The sequence below is a fragment of the Rhizopus delemar genome, genomic scaffold (assembly GCF_000149305.1).
Source record: "Rhizopus delemar RA 99-880 supercont3.5 genomic scaffold, whole genome shotgun sequence".
NCBI lineage: Eukaryota > Fungi > Mucoromycota > Mucoromycetes > Mucorales > Rhizopodaceae > Rhizopus > Rhizopus delemar.
Genome location: NW_027137831.1, coordinates 2,644,117 through 2,658,515, shown reverse-complemented (window position 1 = coordinate 2,658,515; position 14,399 = coordinate 2,644,117). Strand labels below are relative to the sequence as shown.

The 14,399-nt window shown below is 39.8% G+C and overlaps 7 protein-coding genes across 7 annotated transcripts; 6 read left to right on the top strand and 1 right to left on the bottom strand.

Moving 5' to 3' along the window:
• Positions 1-111: 111 nt before the first annotated feature.
• Positions 112-1,098, top strand: RO3G_07736 (uncharacterized protein; the record flags this gene model as incomplete). Its single annotated transcript, XM_067662326.1, has 1 exon — positions 112-1,098. The coding sequence occupies one exon, from the start codon at positions 112-114 to the stop codon at positions 1,096-1,098; it is 987 nt and encodes a 328-aa protein (XP_067518427.1).
• Positions 1,099-1,562: 464 nt separating this feature from the next.
• RO3G_07735 (uncharacterized protein) lies at positions 1,563-4,499 on the top strand (the record flags this gene model as incomplete). The annotated part of the gene is made up of 2 exons (XM_067662325.1): positions 1,563-2,121; positions 2,203-4,499. The coding sequence occupies 2 exons, from the start codon at positions 1,563-1,565 to the stop codon at positions 4,497-4,499; spliced, it is 2,856 nt and encodes a 951-aa protein (XP_067518426.1).
• Positions 4,500-5,114: 615 nt separating this feature from the next.
• RO3G_07734 (uncharacterized protein) lies at positions 5,115-6,431 on the top strand (the record flags this gene model as incomplete). Its single annotated transcript, XM_067662324.1, has 2 exons — positions 5,115-5,216; positions 5,412-6,431. The coding sequence occupies 2 exons, from the start codon at positions 5,115-5,117 to the stop codon at positions 6,429-6,431; spliced, it is 1,122 nt and encodes a 373-aa protein (XP_067518425.1).
• A 2,409-nt stretch (positions 6,432-8,840) lies between these two features.
• Positions 8,841-9,155, top strand: RO3G_07733 (uncharacterized protein; the record flags this gene model as incomplete). Its single annotated transcript, XM_067662323.1, has 2 exons — positions 8,841-8,934; positions 8,965-9,155. 2 exons carry the CDS (start codon positions 8,841-8,843, stop codon positions 9,153-9,155), a joined length of 285 nt encoding a protein of 94 aa, XP_067518424.1.
• A 355-nt stretch (positions 9,156-9,510) lies between these two features.
• Positions 9,511-10,016, bottom strand: RO3G_07732 (uncharacterized protein; the record flags this gene model as incomplete). Its single annotated transcript, XM_067662322.1, has 4 exons — positions 9,511-9,516; positions 9,564-9,654; positions 9,859-9,876; positions 9,943-10,016. The coding sequence occupies 4 exons, from the start codon at positions 10,014-10,016 to the stop codon at positions 9,511-9,513; spliced, it is 189 nt and encodes a 62-aa protein (XP_067518423.1).
• Positions 10,017-10,543: 527 nt separating this feature from the next.
• Positions 10,544-10,654, top strand: RO3G_07731 (uncharacterized protein; the record flags this gene model as incomplete). The annotated part of the gene is made up of 1 exon (XM_067662321.1): positions 10,544-10,654. The coding sequence occupies one exon, from the start codon at positions 10,544-10,546 to the stop codon at positions 10,652-10,654; it is 111 nt and encodes a 36-aa protein (XP_067518422.1).
• A 2,900-nt stretch (positions 10,655-13,554) lies between these two features.
• On the top strand, positions 13,555-13,773 carry RO3G_07730 (uncharacterized protein; the record flags this gene model as incomplete). Its single annotated transcript, XM_067662320.1, has 1 exon — positions 13,555-13,773. One exon carries the CDS (start codon positions 13,555-13,557, stop codon positions 13,771-13,773), a length of 219 nt encoding a protein of 72 aa, XP_067518421.1.
• Between the last annotated feature and the right edge of the window lie 626 nt (positions 13,774-14,399).

The following is a 14,399-nucleotide window of genomic DNA, read 5'->3' as shown; positions in this document are numbered from 1 at the left end:
TCAAACACGTTTGACGCCAAAAAAATTCGCTAATTTTTTCTCTACAACATATATTTTTTTCAAGTTCGTAACTCCTTATTTTAGCAATTTTCAACATCTTCGACATTACCCATGTCAGCTAATCCCGGTCATAACATTTCGTCCATCTCAACAGATGGCGTTGCAAATGTCAACATCTCTAATGTTTCAAACATTCAAGACACCTTACAATATTTGTTAAACACTGTTAACACTCTGCAACAAGAAGTTTCGACACATGCTAGTGTCATTGCTGAACTTACTGCTCTGCGCAATGAAAATGCGTCATTAAAATCCAAAATTGCGACTTTAGAAGCGCAATTGGCTTCCTCTTCTCCTGCTGTTCTCTCCTCTGCTGTCTCTGTTTCTGTTCCCGGTGCAAAACCAACTCCCTTGGCTGCACAAGATGCCTCATCTGCTGTCCCAGCTACTTACTCTGCTGTTGCTGCTCGTCCTGCTGCTCGTTCTCCTAACAAAAAGCGCAAATTAGCTGCTAGTCGCGCTTTTCAACCTATTGACCCTGAAGCTCCTCGCGGTTTCCAATACTTGTACCTCAACCGCAATCGTAAGTTAACTCGCTCTGAGATTCGCAGGAATCTTCGCTTGCTTGGTCTTGACTTGTCTCGTGTCCTCGATGTCTGTTTCCCTGGTCCCAAGGCTATTGGTCTCTTGGTCCATGTACAGTATGTGCCAGAGGTGATCTCTTTGCTCGCTACCGCCAAGGTTCCGCTGGTTGACGGTTTCGATCCTCTGGATCCTGTCAACTTGGCTGATCCTGAGCTTCAGCACCTGTCCATGTCTGCAAAGGCGGATAAGTGTGCTGAGCTTCACTACTCTCGCTGCTGCCGTGCTCTCTCTCGTCTTGGTGCTGGTCGTCCCCACTTGGTCGCTCCCATTGGTAAGTACTTCTCTTCCCATGGCTGGATCGATGATGACTCTTTGAGTCATATTCTTTCTGAGCTTCCCCCTTCTTCTTTTGCTTCTCGTGGTCGGGATCCAGGCGCTGCTTTCCGTGGTGACACGGTTATGTCAGATGCTTTGGTCTCTGATGCCGCTAGTGCTGGATCGCACTCATTATGAGTGAGGTCCAACACCTTTCTATAAGCCTTTGGAACGCGAATGGTCTTCGGACCACGACCGTCCATGAGGTCTTGTCTCATTGCCTCTCCTCTACACTCCTTTTCATTACCGAGACTTGGCTTCTTTCCCCTTCGCTCCTTCCTACAGATTGGATGCAGTATCATGTGTATGGTGTTCCTGTACCTTCGGCCAACCGTGGTTCGATGGGTGTTACAGCTCTGGTCTCTCCTTCTTGTCCCTTTCCTGTTTCTCAACTTCCTTCACCGAATCGGTATACCCTTTCGTTGAAGGTCGGATCCTTTCGCATTCATTGTTTGTATGTCCCTCCTCCTCTTTCTACCTCTGACTTTATTAATGTACTTTCTTCCATCCCCTCATTACCCAATACTTTTATTTGTGGCGACTTTAATGCTCGTCTTGGCGACCTCACTGGTGATGCATTGGTCTCTCCTCGTGGTGCTGCTATGGCTCGCTGGCTTGCTGATCGCTCACTTACCGTTCTGAACGGCCCACTGGCTCATGGTATTCCTACCTGGGTCGGGTTTCGTGATGATCGAGAGATGAGTAGCATCATTGACATGTTTTTAACAAACGCGTCATTGCTGTCTCCTCGCCTTGACATCGCGTCTGACTTGTCTCTTGGTTCTGACCATCGTCTACTTACGTTGTCCTTCTCGTTTGCTCAGTCAAGTGCCTCTGAGTCTTCATCTGTTACATCTGATGCTACTCTACATCCTCGTAGGCTATGGAACTTGTCTCGCCTTGGTGAACCTGATCCATGTCAACTGTATCAAGATACCTTTCGTTCGTCCTCTGCTCCTTTGCTCTCTCAACTGAAGAGGTTGGTTCAACACCCTCCTTCTTCACGTCCGCCTATTGACGACCTCAACGCGTCGCTCAACAACATCATCTACCGCTCTCTTGACGCTTCTGTCGGTGATCGTCCTCCTCGTCCATCCCATTGGAAAAAGTACTGGACGCAACAATTACAAGATGCTGCTGACTACCGCAACCGGTGCTACCGTAGATGACGTCGTGCCTTTGGTATCGACAAAGTCTATTGGTGGCATCAACATCAACAAGCAAACACCTCTTTTCGTCAAGCTGTCCTCGATGCCAAACGTCTCTCATGGCAGTCATTCTGCAAGTCTCTTGAGTCCGACTTTACCAAAGCTATCTCCAAGGTCAAGCAGCTCAAACGTCGTCATCTAACTTCATCGTCATTCTCTCATCCTGATGGTCCGGCTACGGCAGTGGAAGTAATGGCTCGTCACTTGGCTTCTGTCTATGATGGTCACTTGCTTCCATCTGTCCGTCCGCCTGCTCCTCCTGATCCGTCCTCTCTTGGTTTGCCCTTTGGTCCTCCTGGTTCGTCTCCTTTGGTTGTCTCCCCTGGTGCTGCTGCTCATACTCCTTCGTCTACTACCCATTCCACTCATTCTAATACCTCAATATTCTCGCCTGCAACATTGGCTCTACTTATCGGTCAACTGCCTATGCGCAAAGCTCCTGGTGCTGATCACATCAAGGCCGAGATGCTCAAGCCGATCAGTACTGACTTGTCATTCCTTCTCTCGTGGTTCTTCAGTTTATGCTGGCAATGGTCCTACGTTCCTTCTCTCTGGCGACACGCTCAAGTATATCCTATCTTCAAGAAAGGTGATTCATCACTTCCCTCAAACTACCGTCCAATCTCACTTACATCTGTATTCCGCAAACTACTTGAGCTGTCGCTATCTCCATGGTTATCCTCTGTCTCTCCTCCTCTTGATCTCGCTCAAGGTGGTTTCCGTCCTCGTCGGTCTGCTCTGGATCAGGCTCTGTGCCTGCATGAACTAATACAATCGTATTACCGTCGTTCTCATCGGTTCCCTGTGGTGGCATTCCTGGATATCAAGTCGGCCTACGATACCGTCGACCGGCGTGTTATCTGGGATGCTCTCTCTCGCTCTGGTGCTGGTTCGTCTCCTTGTTTGCCTCTCTTGGTTCATCTGTTTGATGATGTCTCGGTGTCTGTTCTGGTGTCTAATCACTCATCCGCTCCTTTTTCTCCTGTCACCGGTGTCTTGCAAGGTTCTGTTCTCAGTCCTCACTTGTACTCGGTGTACATCAACACTCTTCCTGCTCTCCTTCGTCAAGTTGCTGCTCCTGCTACTCATTTGGTTCCTTCTTCTGGTTCTGCTGATGCTGGTATGGTCCCAGTCAACTCTCTCCTCTTTGCTGACGATGTCGCAGTCATTGGCTCGGCAAAGTCAGTAAGAGAGATGCTCAAGCTCTGTGAGGATCACTCCTTGTCCCTTGGTTATCGATGGAATCCTCTAAAGTGTGCGGTGCTCAACCACCCCACTTCCTCGTCATCACCTTCTGGTTCAACCCAACTAAGCCTTTATGGTACATCTCTTCCTTTGGTCGACAAGTTTATCTACCTTGGTATGCCGTTTGTCAAGACTGGTCTCTCTGCTGCTTCGGTGCTCTCTCTTCGTTCTCCTGGTGTTCTAAAGCTCATGTCCATCCTCAACTTGATAGGTGTCAACCGTCAAGGTTTCTCATTGTTGCTCTGTTCCCGGATCTATGCTACTTTTGTCCGTCCTAAATTCGAATATGGCCTCGCTATTTCCAAGTTTACCACTGCTCAAGTAAAAGAAATTGAACGTCTTCAAGATCGCTGCCTTCGTATGATGGTTGGTGGCCATGCCACCTCCTCTACATCAGTTATCAAGCATGTCACCACTTTGCCATCTATGCATCACCGCATAGATGTGCTCACAACTCGCTTCTGCCTTCGTGCTCGCTCTCTGCCTCGCTCGTGTCTCCTGTCGCTGATGGTCTCCTCGGTGCCTGCCTGTCGTCTAACCATCCATTTGCAAAACAATCCGCTCTTCCTGGCTTTGCCTTCTCCTGCTCCGTCCTCCGATACTCGGCTCAAGACCTTCTTCCGCCAGTATCGTGAGCGTCAACTCACATCTCTTCTCACCTCCACTACCCAGGTTCTCTTACGCGCATGTCGCCCTGCTCTGGTGGTTGATCCCGTTCTTTATGTTCCTGCTACTCGTGCAGAACGTTCTCTCTTGGTTCGTTGGCGTCTAGGTTGGCTGCCTGGTAAGCCTGAAGACTGTCCTTGTGGCCGTGATCGTCGCTCTCGCCGTCACTTTCTTGAATGTGATTTGATCCCGTCTTTCCTCTGGTCTGACCTTCCTCGCTGTCCTCCTGGGTCCTATCCCATTGACTTTGCTCTCTCTTCGCTGCCCCTTGGTCGCTCAGCTCGCTGTCCTCCTTGGTGGTCCTCTCTCTTATCGATGCTCTGGTACATCCAACGTCTCTGTCGTCCAAATGGGTATTATCCTATTGACTCTTCTCCTGGTGCCTTATGGTATTCTCGTTCTGCTCGTCGCTCTGACTGAAACCCTTCTTTGTCTGTCTCCTACTGATCCCCCACGGAAGTAAAGCCATCAAAGTTCCTTGCCGTTGGGTTGTGACAGTAGGTCAGCTAAGTTGTGGGAGTAGGCAGCCAATCTCATCTTTTTTATTTATCTTTTTTTTGGAGTTTTTCTGTTTCTCAGGCTCCTTTTTTTGTATCTATTATCTTTTTTTGTACTTGAAGATGCAACAATGATTTATTAATCGCCTGCAATATATCTTCTTTTAAATAAAACAAAATCTTTAACCTGAGCTACATCCCCAGGGATGTAGATGTAGCTCAGTCGGTAGGGCGTCTGACTATTATTGTAGTGGTCGCAAGTTCGACCCCTGGTAGGATCTTCGGATCTATCCCTTCCCTGCCCCCCCTACGTGTACTGTTTGGCGAGTGCTCCAACCACTTTTGTTTCTCCGCCTGTGTGTTGCGTTGCGTAGCAGCTGAGCATCTGTCTACTTGCCTTCCCTTTCGGGGGACCTAGGTGTGCGCTCTTGATGATGTTACTGGTTTTAACGCCGCTGCTGTTCTGGTTGGTTGGTCTGCGTTGGATGCTTGTTGAGCGTTGTTGGTCCGCGGTGCCGGGATGCCCAGCCCGGGCTTAATGAAGCGCGTTTCTGTTCCTGCCTCAAGTCTTCGTCTCTGGTGCCAGCTCCCCCCAATATTAATTCGTTCCTTCTTTCTCCCTTTCCCTCCCCCCATAATAGTTTGTATGCTTTCCAGTTCATCGCTGTGGATAGCAATTAATGGCATATTTGCCGCCTGCATATATCCAATAAAATATAAAATCTTTAACCTGAGCTACATCCCCACTTTTCTTTCGCTTTACGAATACTTTTTCCCATTTGTACAACCGGAAAAACGTATACCCACTCACGTGAACTAGAGAAACAGTTAGTAGACGACTACATTCCAGCAAACTACCATTCAGACTATAGCAAACGACGCAGTGAAGCAATTTATAGCAACTACAACCAAGATTTCTGCCGAAAGAAGCACCATCTCGACATCTGAAGATCTTGAAGTTGGTAATTTTGAGAAATTAGCACCCGAATCCGCAGAACAAACAGTCAGTTCTGTTCCAACTAACAAACAAGCACTTCTTACCTCTTCTGCTGTGGAAACACCCCAAAAGCGTTTGTTTTCAGATCGTACACCTCCCTTGCTGCCTGTCGACACTTTTTATCGTCCCTCATTAGGTAAACCAAAAAAGAATAGACAAATGACCACCTCAATGGACATAATTCCTGAGACCTCAGGACAACTTACACTTGCAATGCCGGAAAACTTGAACTTTGGGCTCACAACATTGCCAAATGTTAAAACATTACCACAAAGCTCATCAGAAATTCTTTCATCTGCTGAACATACTCAGCTATCCGCACATGCACCAACTCCCGATTGGGTATCCTCAATCATGGCACGCTTTAACCAATACGATGACCGCCTATCACAATTGGAACATCTGGTAGCCGAAAACCAACGCCTGAGGAAGGAATTGCACTCCGCCACCCTCAGAATTCAAGAACTGGAGCAACAAACTGTTGTCATTGACGACTTTCCAGCTCTCGAACCCGAACCAAAGTTGGCCCAAGGCAGCGAGGCCTCTCGTTGGGCCAATACCTTGGAAACAAAACCGACTGTCGACTCGACACAGTCCACAAGTCTCTCTTTTCTGGCTGCTGCAACTAAAGGTCAGAAGGCAACACCACCACCAAAAGGGAATAAACCCAAGCGTAGTCGTCGTATCACCCCTCGACAATATCAAGCTATAACTCGCGCCTTTAGCCCAGTCTCTGATTCTAGCGGATATCAATACATATATTTGCCAAGTAGATACCGTGAGCCTATATCCAGCCTTCGTGCCAAATTGAGGAAACTCAAAATCAATAACACTACGGCGCAAAAAATCTCCGCATAATGCTAGTTTCATCCATCTATCAGCAAAATAAAAACGTTAAAAATGTCGAATTTAGCGAAATTTTGTTGCCTCTGTAGGCAATATTAACACGAGAACTAGCATATTAATGCTTGGTCTAGCATAATTAAGGCCGAGGAGTTTGAAAACAAATTCAATATAAGCTCTCAAACACTTTCACACAACAATGTAATTGGATGAGGCAGACTTTAGTTGTTCTGTACATCAGCAGAGTATGGCTACGTTTAAGCATGTATATCCAGTAAAATGGGCAGGTTTATTATTGTATAGGGTAGTATAAATGGACAAATTTAAATGATTTAATAATGCGATGCTTTATTTATTTGATTATATATTCAATAGTGTACATTTTTCATTTAATATGCACTTGAATAAAAAAAAAAGTAATTAAAAAAATAAAAAAAAGTAGTACAAAAAAGTAATAGAAAAAAGTAATAATAGAAAAAGTAGTAATAAAAAAAAAGGAATAATAAAGAAAAGGAAATAATAAAAGAAAAGGAATAATAAAAGAAAAGGAATAGTAAGAGAAAAGGAATAGTAAAAGAAAAGGAATAAAGTATGAACAGAAATAATACATAAGTCATTACTTACCTGACCTCGACATCCCATTCAATGCAATTCGTTTAGCAGTTTTAATTACATTCAACAACCTTCATTGCAATCTACATTCAACAGGATGATTAATATTTAAATATTTGAAATTTTATTACTATTTACCAAGATTATTTTTCTTTTTTTTTTTTATCGTGATGAATAATTGCCTTATACAACAATTGTTACTTTTTCTCAAGTCCATGCTCATATACTCTATAGGGTTTCATAATACTCTATAGGGTTTCATAATACTCTATCATCATTGCTGTTATCATTGGTATCATCACAGTCAATTCATACACAATCATCATTGCAAAATAAAACAAAATATCAAAATCTATTAAATAAAGAACATCAGTTAATAAAAAATAACAAGCAAACAAATTATACCTTTTGTCTTGTTCAAACATACTATCTATACAATATGTTTTTAGTCAAAGTTCGATCTATCTGAAGCCGCATAGAGTATAATTTTACCTAATATGAACAGCATACACAATATGAAACCATACACCAAGCACAGTATACAAAAGCAGAGGATGAGTAGTTGCGACAAACCGGTCTACAGTATGATATGATACTGAATATACATCTAGGTTGCACACTACAAAGAGAGTCAGTGAAATGCCAATGTAAGAAACGGAAAGAAATACAAATAATGATATAAAGAAGAGCAAGGGTTATTGCATGTTGTAATGTAACCATAACCAAGTTTTCTTTTAATTAGTGAACCATTTGTTAAAAACATCTTGACTAAATCACTCACAATATTTGAAGTAAAAGAATACTAGAGCTTACTATAAGCAAAGATAAAAAAAAACAGTTAAAAAGAATGAACATTCAACAACTTTATACCCATGCAACAAAATGATTGTTTTTCTTTTGCTTGTAATGAGTTAACTTTTTGGGTTGATTTAGTTTTGGCTATTTTGTTTTCAAGACATGGTGCATATCAGTAATAGTTAAAAGTATCAAAAACTGTTAACAGAGTAGAGTAATGACAAAAACGCAAAAAAAAAAAAAAAAAAAAAAAAAAAACGCTTTAAAATTCATGCAAGTTTATTTCGTTGAACTAACGTCGTAGGACCAATAACATTGAAGAATAGCAAAGGTAAATAAAAAAAAAGAGAAAGAAAAATAGTTTACATTACCATTGCGAAGATTTAGTCATGACGAAACAATCCCATATGGTACCCACAATTAAGAATTTAAGGAATGAACATTTCTTTTTTTATTAAAAAGAAAAAAAGCATAGCAAAATAAAAGAAAAATGAGCTTTACTTAACTTTAGCCTAGAGAACAATTGTCTCTAATACCTACAGTTTTATATTGATCTCTTCTTTTTCCATAAGTATTTGCATTTTAGTATTATATTTTCTAAACTAAAGGCTACTTGCTATCTACAAATGTATATTACAAGATATGAACCAATGTTTGTTTACGCCCTATATTAATTCCCACTTTTTTTTTTTGTTTGTTTTTACCTACAATACTCCAGAAATGATAATGCACATGCATTAGACATACGAATCATCTCTAATAATCAGCATGGCTTCATACAGAGCCATTGACTAATTAGGTAGCATTAATCAGCTAAGCCAAATAGACAACCTCAGGAACCATGATCTTAATCTGATTTCTATACTAAATACACAGTATTCTGATAAATTTTAATTTAAATGGTAGTGCACTGAGAAGTATAAATACCTTTGAGTTATTATTATATGTCTTTCTTTTTCTTTTTCTTTTCTTTTTTTTTTTTTTTTTTTTTACCTTTGTTAAAAAATATACTTTCTAATGTCTCAAACCGCTTCTTGTGCTTGTAATCTTTGTAAATTCTTTATTGGTGCTATCTTTGCCAAATTGCAGTTACATCAGATATGTGGTGGATGTATGTCGCCCTTTATTTAACAATACAAAGCAGATGAACTGTCACTGAAAATTTCTGTTTCAGAGACTACTTTGTCTGATGATGTTGTTGATAACGATGCTAATATATATGTTGACTTGGAAGTTGGCATGGAAAGTGTGTCTAGCGTTATCATTGAACCTGTTGCTTCATCACTTCATGGCAATAAAAAAATCCAAGTAGTGATTCCTGATCATCATTGAGTTTTCTTAAAAATAAGTCTACATATAATTCCAACATACGTATAGTAATCAAGCCCGCTTTCAGAAAGTTGTAAATGCGATGAAAAATCACAAGCTCGACGTATTTAATGTGTAAATGGCTGAAAAGGATATTGAATGCAAGCATTTTGCTGTGTTAGATGTGGCAAACAACTTGAATGTGTTGAGTTATTCTTATATTCAGCAACAAAGAATAAATTCAAAATTGTATGGCCATATATGCGTTATGATGACAAAGTTGGTGATAAACATGATGGTATGCATTCCGATCTTTAATGCCTTTTTCTTCATTTCATTGGTGCAATCTTCTTCTTTTATTTTTTTTATGTTTTTATGCCTACGTCTATGATTTAATAACTTCTTTTTTCACGTTCCTTTTTTTCTAATTACCATCAAATCTTCATCCAAGATATAATCTAATCTTCTCTTATGTATAGCTATACTCATATCAACCACTCTTTGCTTATAACCCAAATAAATTCTATTCATATGTTACTATACTTAAAACTTTTTAAAAGAAACTATTTTTATACCTTTTGTAACTGTAATAAAAAAGAATCGTTTTCAGAGTTGTTAAACAAAGGTTCAGGTTTTGTTTCTGTTAACAAGTTGCACTACAAAATGATATGCTGTTTGACATCTTCCATTATCTCTACAGTTTTACGTTGCTGTTTAAGGAACTTACAACCTTATATCCAATATGCTAATCAAAGTAAGATTTTTTCATTATGAGCACTGAACTTGTATGATTTTTTTTTGTTCTTTCTACCGTATACACTTTTCTCCACTAGATGCTTCATAAAGCACAGGATTTAATAAAGACTTTTCATTTGAGTATCTCATATTCTATAGACATATGTTAGACACAATATACAGTGGCCGTCAAAACTGGTCGCATGTTTTCATATTTTGCCTATACGCACTATCTTCTTCTTCATTTCTTAGTCTATAGCAATGAAATATACTTCATTCGAAAGAGCAAACTCTGGACAATTATATGGTAACACAGACATCACAGTAGATCCAGTATACTGGTAGTAATTGGCACTTAAAGTCCGACGGTACATGCGACCAGTTTTGACGGCATTTATAAGTTAACATTTTTACACACTTTATTTAAAAAAATTAATATTTAGTCCAACGACCTTTTGCTTTAATAACTGCAGCACACCTTTTCGGCATACTTTCGATGTATTTTTGGCATTCTTCTTTAGAAATGGCATACCAGGTCTGACCTATACGCTCCCATAGCTCATGCATACTAGTTGGTGGTGCCTCATAGCTATGAAATAGCTCTCTCTTTAAATGAGCCCACATATGCTCTATGGGATTTAGGTCTGGTGATTGAGGAGGCCATTCCAATGCTTCAAATGGCTGCTGGTCAATCCATTCTTTCACTACCTTCGATGTATGCTTCGGATCATTGTCCTGCTGAAACACCATTTTGGAGGAATCCAAGCCATAACTTTCCATTGTCTTGAGTAAGTCATCTTTTAAGACCTCAAGGTAGCCTTCGCTATTCATACGATGACCTACATCAACTATCCACCCAACTCCTTCCCATGTAATGCAGCTCCAGACCATGATATTGCCGCCTCCATGCTTGACGGTTTGCTGTACATGTCGCGAGTTCAATTCCTCATGGGGTAGTTTCCATGCATAAGCCTTTCCGTCGGATGCAAAACGATTTACTTTAGTCTCATCAGAGAATATGACCCGTTTCCAGTCATCCACAGTCCAATGTTGGTGCGATTTGGCCCACTGAAGGCGTTTCACGATGTTTTGGCTGCGTAGCAAAGGTTTTTGAGGCTTGACAAACGCTATAAAGCCAGCTTTTTTAAGAACGCGGCGTACGGTACTGTCACTTACTGACATTCCAAATTCTTCTTTTAGAGCTTTTTGGATCTCTACAGCGTTATTTTTTCTTCCTAAGGTGACTAATCTCCGGATGTAGTTCACCATGCGTTGGCTAATTAGAGATGGGCGACCACCTTCATCAACATTTCCACTCATCTTAAGAGATGAGCGGTACTTCTGAACAGTGATACGACTAACACCAACTTGTTTTGCTATTTTGCTGTTTGACTTCTTGGATCTCAGCAATGAGTAGATGTTGTTTGCTTTGTCATTTGAAATTGCACGCATGTCGGATCTGCAATGGTATAATGTCTTAATGGAGTGCTGCAATTTAACAAAAAAACACTTACATGTAAATAATATTACGATGAAAGAAGAAAGAGAAGAAAAAAATATGAAAAAATTGCAATTAAGCCACATTTTTGTGACTATATTATGTTACTTACAAACGCCGTCAAAACTGGTCGCATGTACCGTCGGACTTTAAGTGCCAATTACTACCAGTATACTGGCTCTACGGCGTTGTTTGTACTACCAGCTAATTGTCCAGAGCTTGCTCTTTCGAATGGTGTATATATCATTGTAATAAGCCAAGAAATAAAGTAGAAGGTAGTGCGTATAGGCAAAATATGAAAACATGCGACCAGTTTTGACGGCCACTGTATATCAACAAACGATTACAATTTACCTTTAAAAAAAAAAGCTAAATCTTGTTAAGTAATTGTAAAAGCATGTTATCCAAGTTTCTTCTATAAATCACTAGAATCAAAAGTAAGCATATTTTTCTTTATCATAACGATTTACTTTTACACTTTCACGGAGCCATGTGTTAATCGACTAACGTATAATTATAATTCAGGATAAAAAAGCAATTTTGGTGGAAAGGGGCAAATAACAAGATTAAGATACAAGATAAATAATAACAATTTAATTGTTAGCAAGTGTTTAGAATAGTGAAAAATAACTATGAGCCGTAAGAATTTCGTAGCAGGATTACATGAAGAAGGAAAAGAAGTACAGTCGGAAGTTTTTTGTACTTTTTGAAACACTTGTAAGTTATAACGACGTCATTTCAGAGCATTTGCAAACGCGTTTTTTTTATTATTTTTTTTTTTGTATTGTTTTTGCAAATTGGATTATTTAAATCATGTAAATGATTAAAACAATTATTGGATCTATTATTCTTTAGCAATAAAACAAATAAGCTCCTTTGGCTTCAATAAACTGAATACAACAGAAAAAATTATAATAATAAAGGACAACCTACTCAAAACAATATTTTTACCGAATGAGGGAGTAATTTATAACTGAATTACTTTATTGTATATGGCTTGAACTTGATAATAGCATGTACAACCCTTTTTTATATCTATTACGTATTTATATTCTTCAGTTTACTTCCCCATAGTTAATACAAAACAGTAAAGATCCACAACTATGACAAATCACTCTCAGTTCAACTAATATAAAAATGTTGTAATGTAACTTGACTAGTCAAAGTATATTGAAGCAGTACTATAATTGGAAACAAAGAAAAGTTACGGCAATCAAAACATGTCTTGTTTAAATTTGCTGAAATAAATAAAACTAATGGTACAGGCACACTACTAACTCTTCGCCATAATGCTTACATGTCTTCTTTTTCACAATTTAAGCTTCCTTTAAAAACATGTCAGCTGGAGCACAAAATGTAAAAGTGATTTAGGATACGACAGTTGACAGTAGCATAAAAAACATGATCTTAGTTTTTTTCTTTTACATTTTTGGCCGTGATTGAGTTATATGTTGTCTCTTTTTTTGTTGTTGTAAATTATCTATTCTAAAAACAACCGCAAAATATAGCTCAAGAAAGAAACAAAAAAGAAAGTTGCAGAGCGTCTTTTTAAAAAAAAAATAAAAAATTGCATATAATCTACTTTCTTTGCAATTGCTTAAAGAAACTAATGAATAGGGATCTCTTTACGACCATTACAGTCATCATGCACAAAAATGCAAGCTGCTTAATATCGCTTCGTTTCGTCTTTTAATAGCATAACTCAGGTTGTGTATAGTTTAAAACGTGATTTCGCCAAGTAGATCCACCCTATTTCAGTATTTACATGCCAAAAAAAAAAAAGTGTAGCAATAAAAAAGACTGAAGCGTTTTAAAAAAAATGCGGAGAACCACTTAAAAAAAATGGCAAAAAATATGCTGGAACTAGCATAAAAGACGCTTGAGCAAGCGTACGGGTGCTTCAACTAGTGTTCTTCTGCGCCGTAGTGTAATGGTCGAGTGCTGGATATCCACTTTCCAGATAATCACGTTGTCGCTCTCTTAGTGCACAATGATTATGCTGAAGATTTACTCAGCATATTTGCTAAAGCTGGTGTAAAACCTGTTGAAAACTTTGACCCTTTGGACTCTCAACGTCTACGTAACCCTCTTTTTGCTGACCTTAACCAGGAAGAACGACAATCCAAATGTATTGAAATACACCAAGCACGTCTCCTCCGTGCCATTGAACACATCCGAGATTCTATACGTATGGCTGTCGCTCGTGACTTCTTGCGAAAACAATGGATCACTGACGACCAATTCAAATCCATTGTACTCAAGTCCACAGTGACCCCATCGCATATCGCCTCTACTACTGATCAACCTGACTCTGACATGGCTGAAGTTTTAGATACATTTATTGCAACCTCTCCCGCTTCCTCTAAATCCCTCACAGGTGATGGTGAACCTGTTGACGTTGATTTATGAGTGAGATAAATAACAATATGCCAACCTATGCCTCTTTAAATAATATGCTTACTATGACAATATGGAATTCTAATGGCCTTGCTAGACAAGCTGTATCTCAAGTTACTGACTCTCTTCTTACGTCCTCTATGATCTTTATGACTGAAACATGGCTCCTCTCTCCTTTGCGTTTCCCCACAGATTGGAAACAATATCATACCTATGGCCAACCAGTTGAAGGAACCTATCGTGGTAAAATGGGTATTACGCTCCTTATCAATCCCAGCTTTGCATACCCTGTTACGCACTTCCCATCTGACTTTCCATATGTGCTGACTTGTCAAGTTTCTTCACTTCTAATCCATTGCGTCTATCTACCACCTTCCTTAACCGATACTGAAGCAATAGATATTCTCCAATCTTTACCAACCCAAACTCACCCATCACAAACGAATACAATCATTTGTGGTGATTTCAACGCTCGACATCACTCTTTGCTTGGTGATACTCGCACTACAACAAGAGGCACACTAATGCTAGACTGGATCATGGAATCAGGCATAATATGTTGGAACCATCGTCTCGCCTTTGGTATTCCCACATACAGTTCTCAAGCTCGTCGTGAGAATACTGGATACGCCTACACC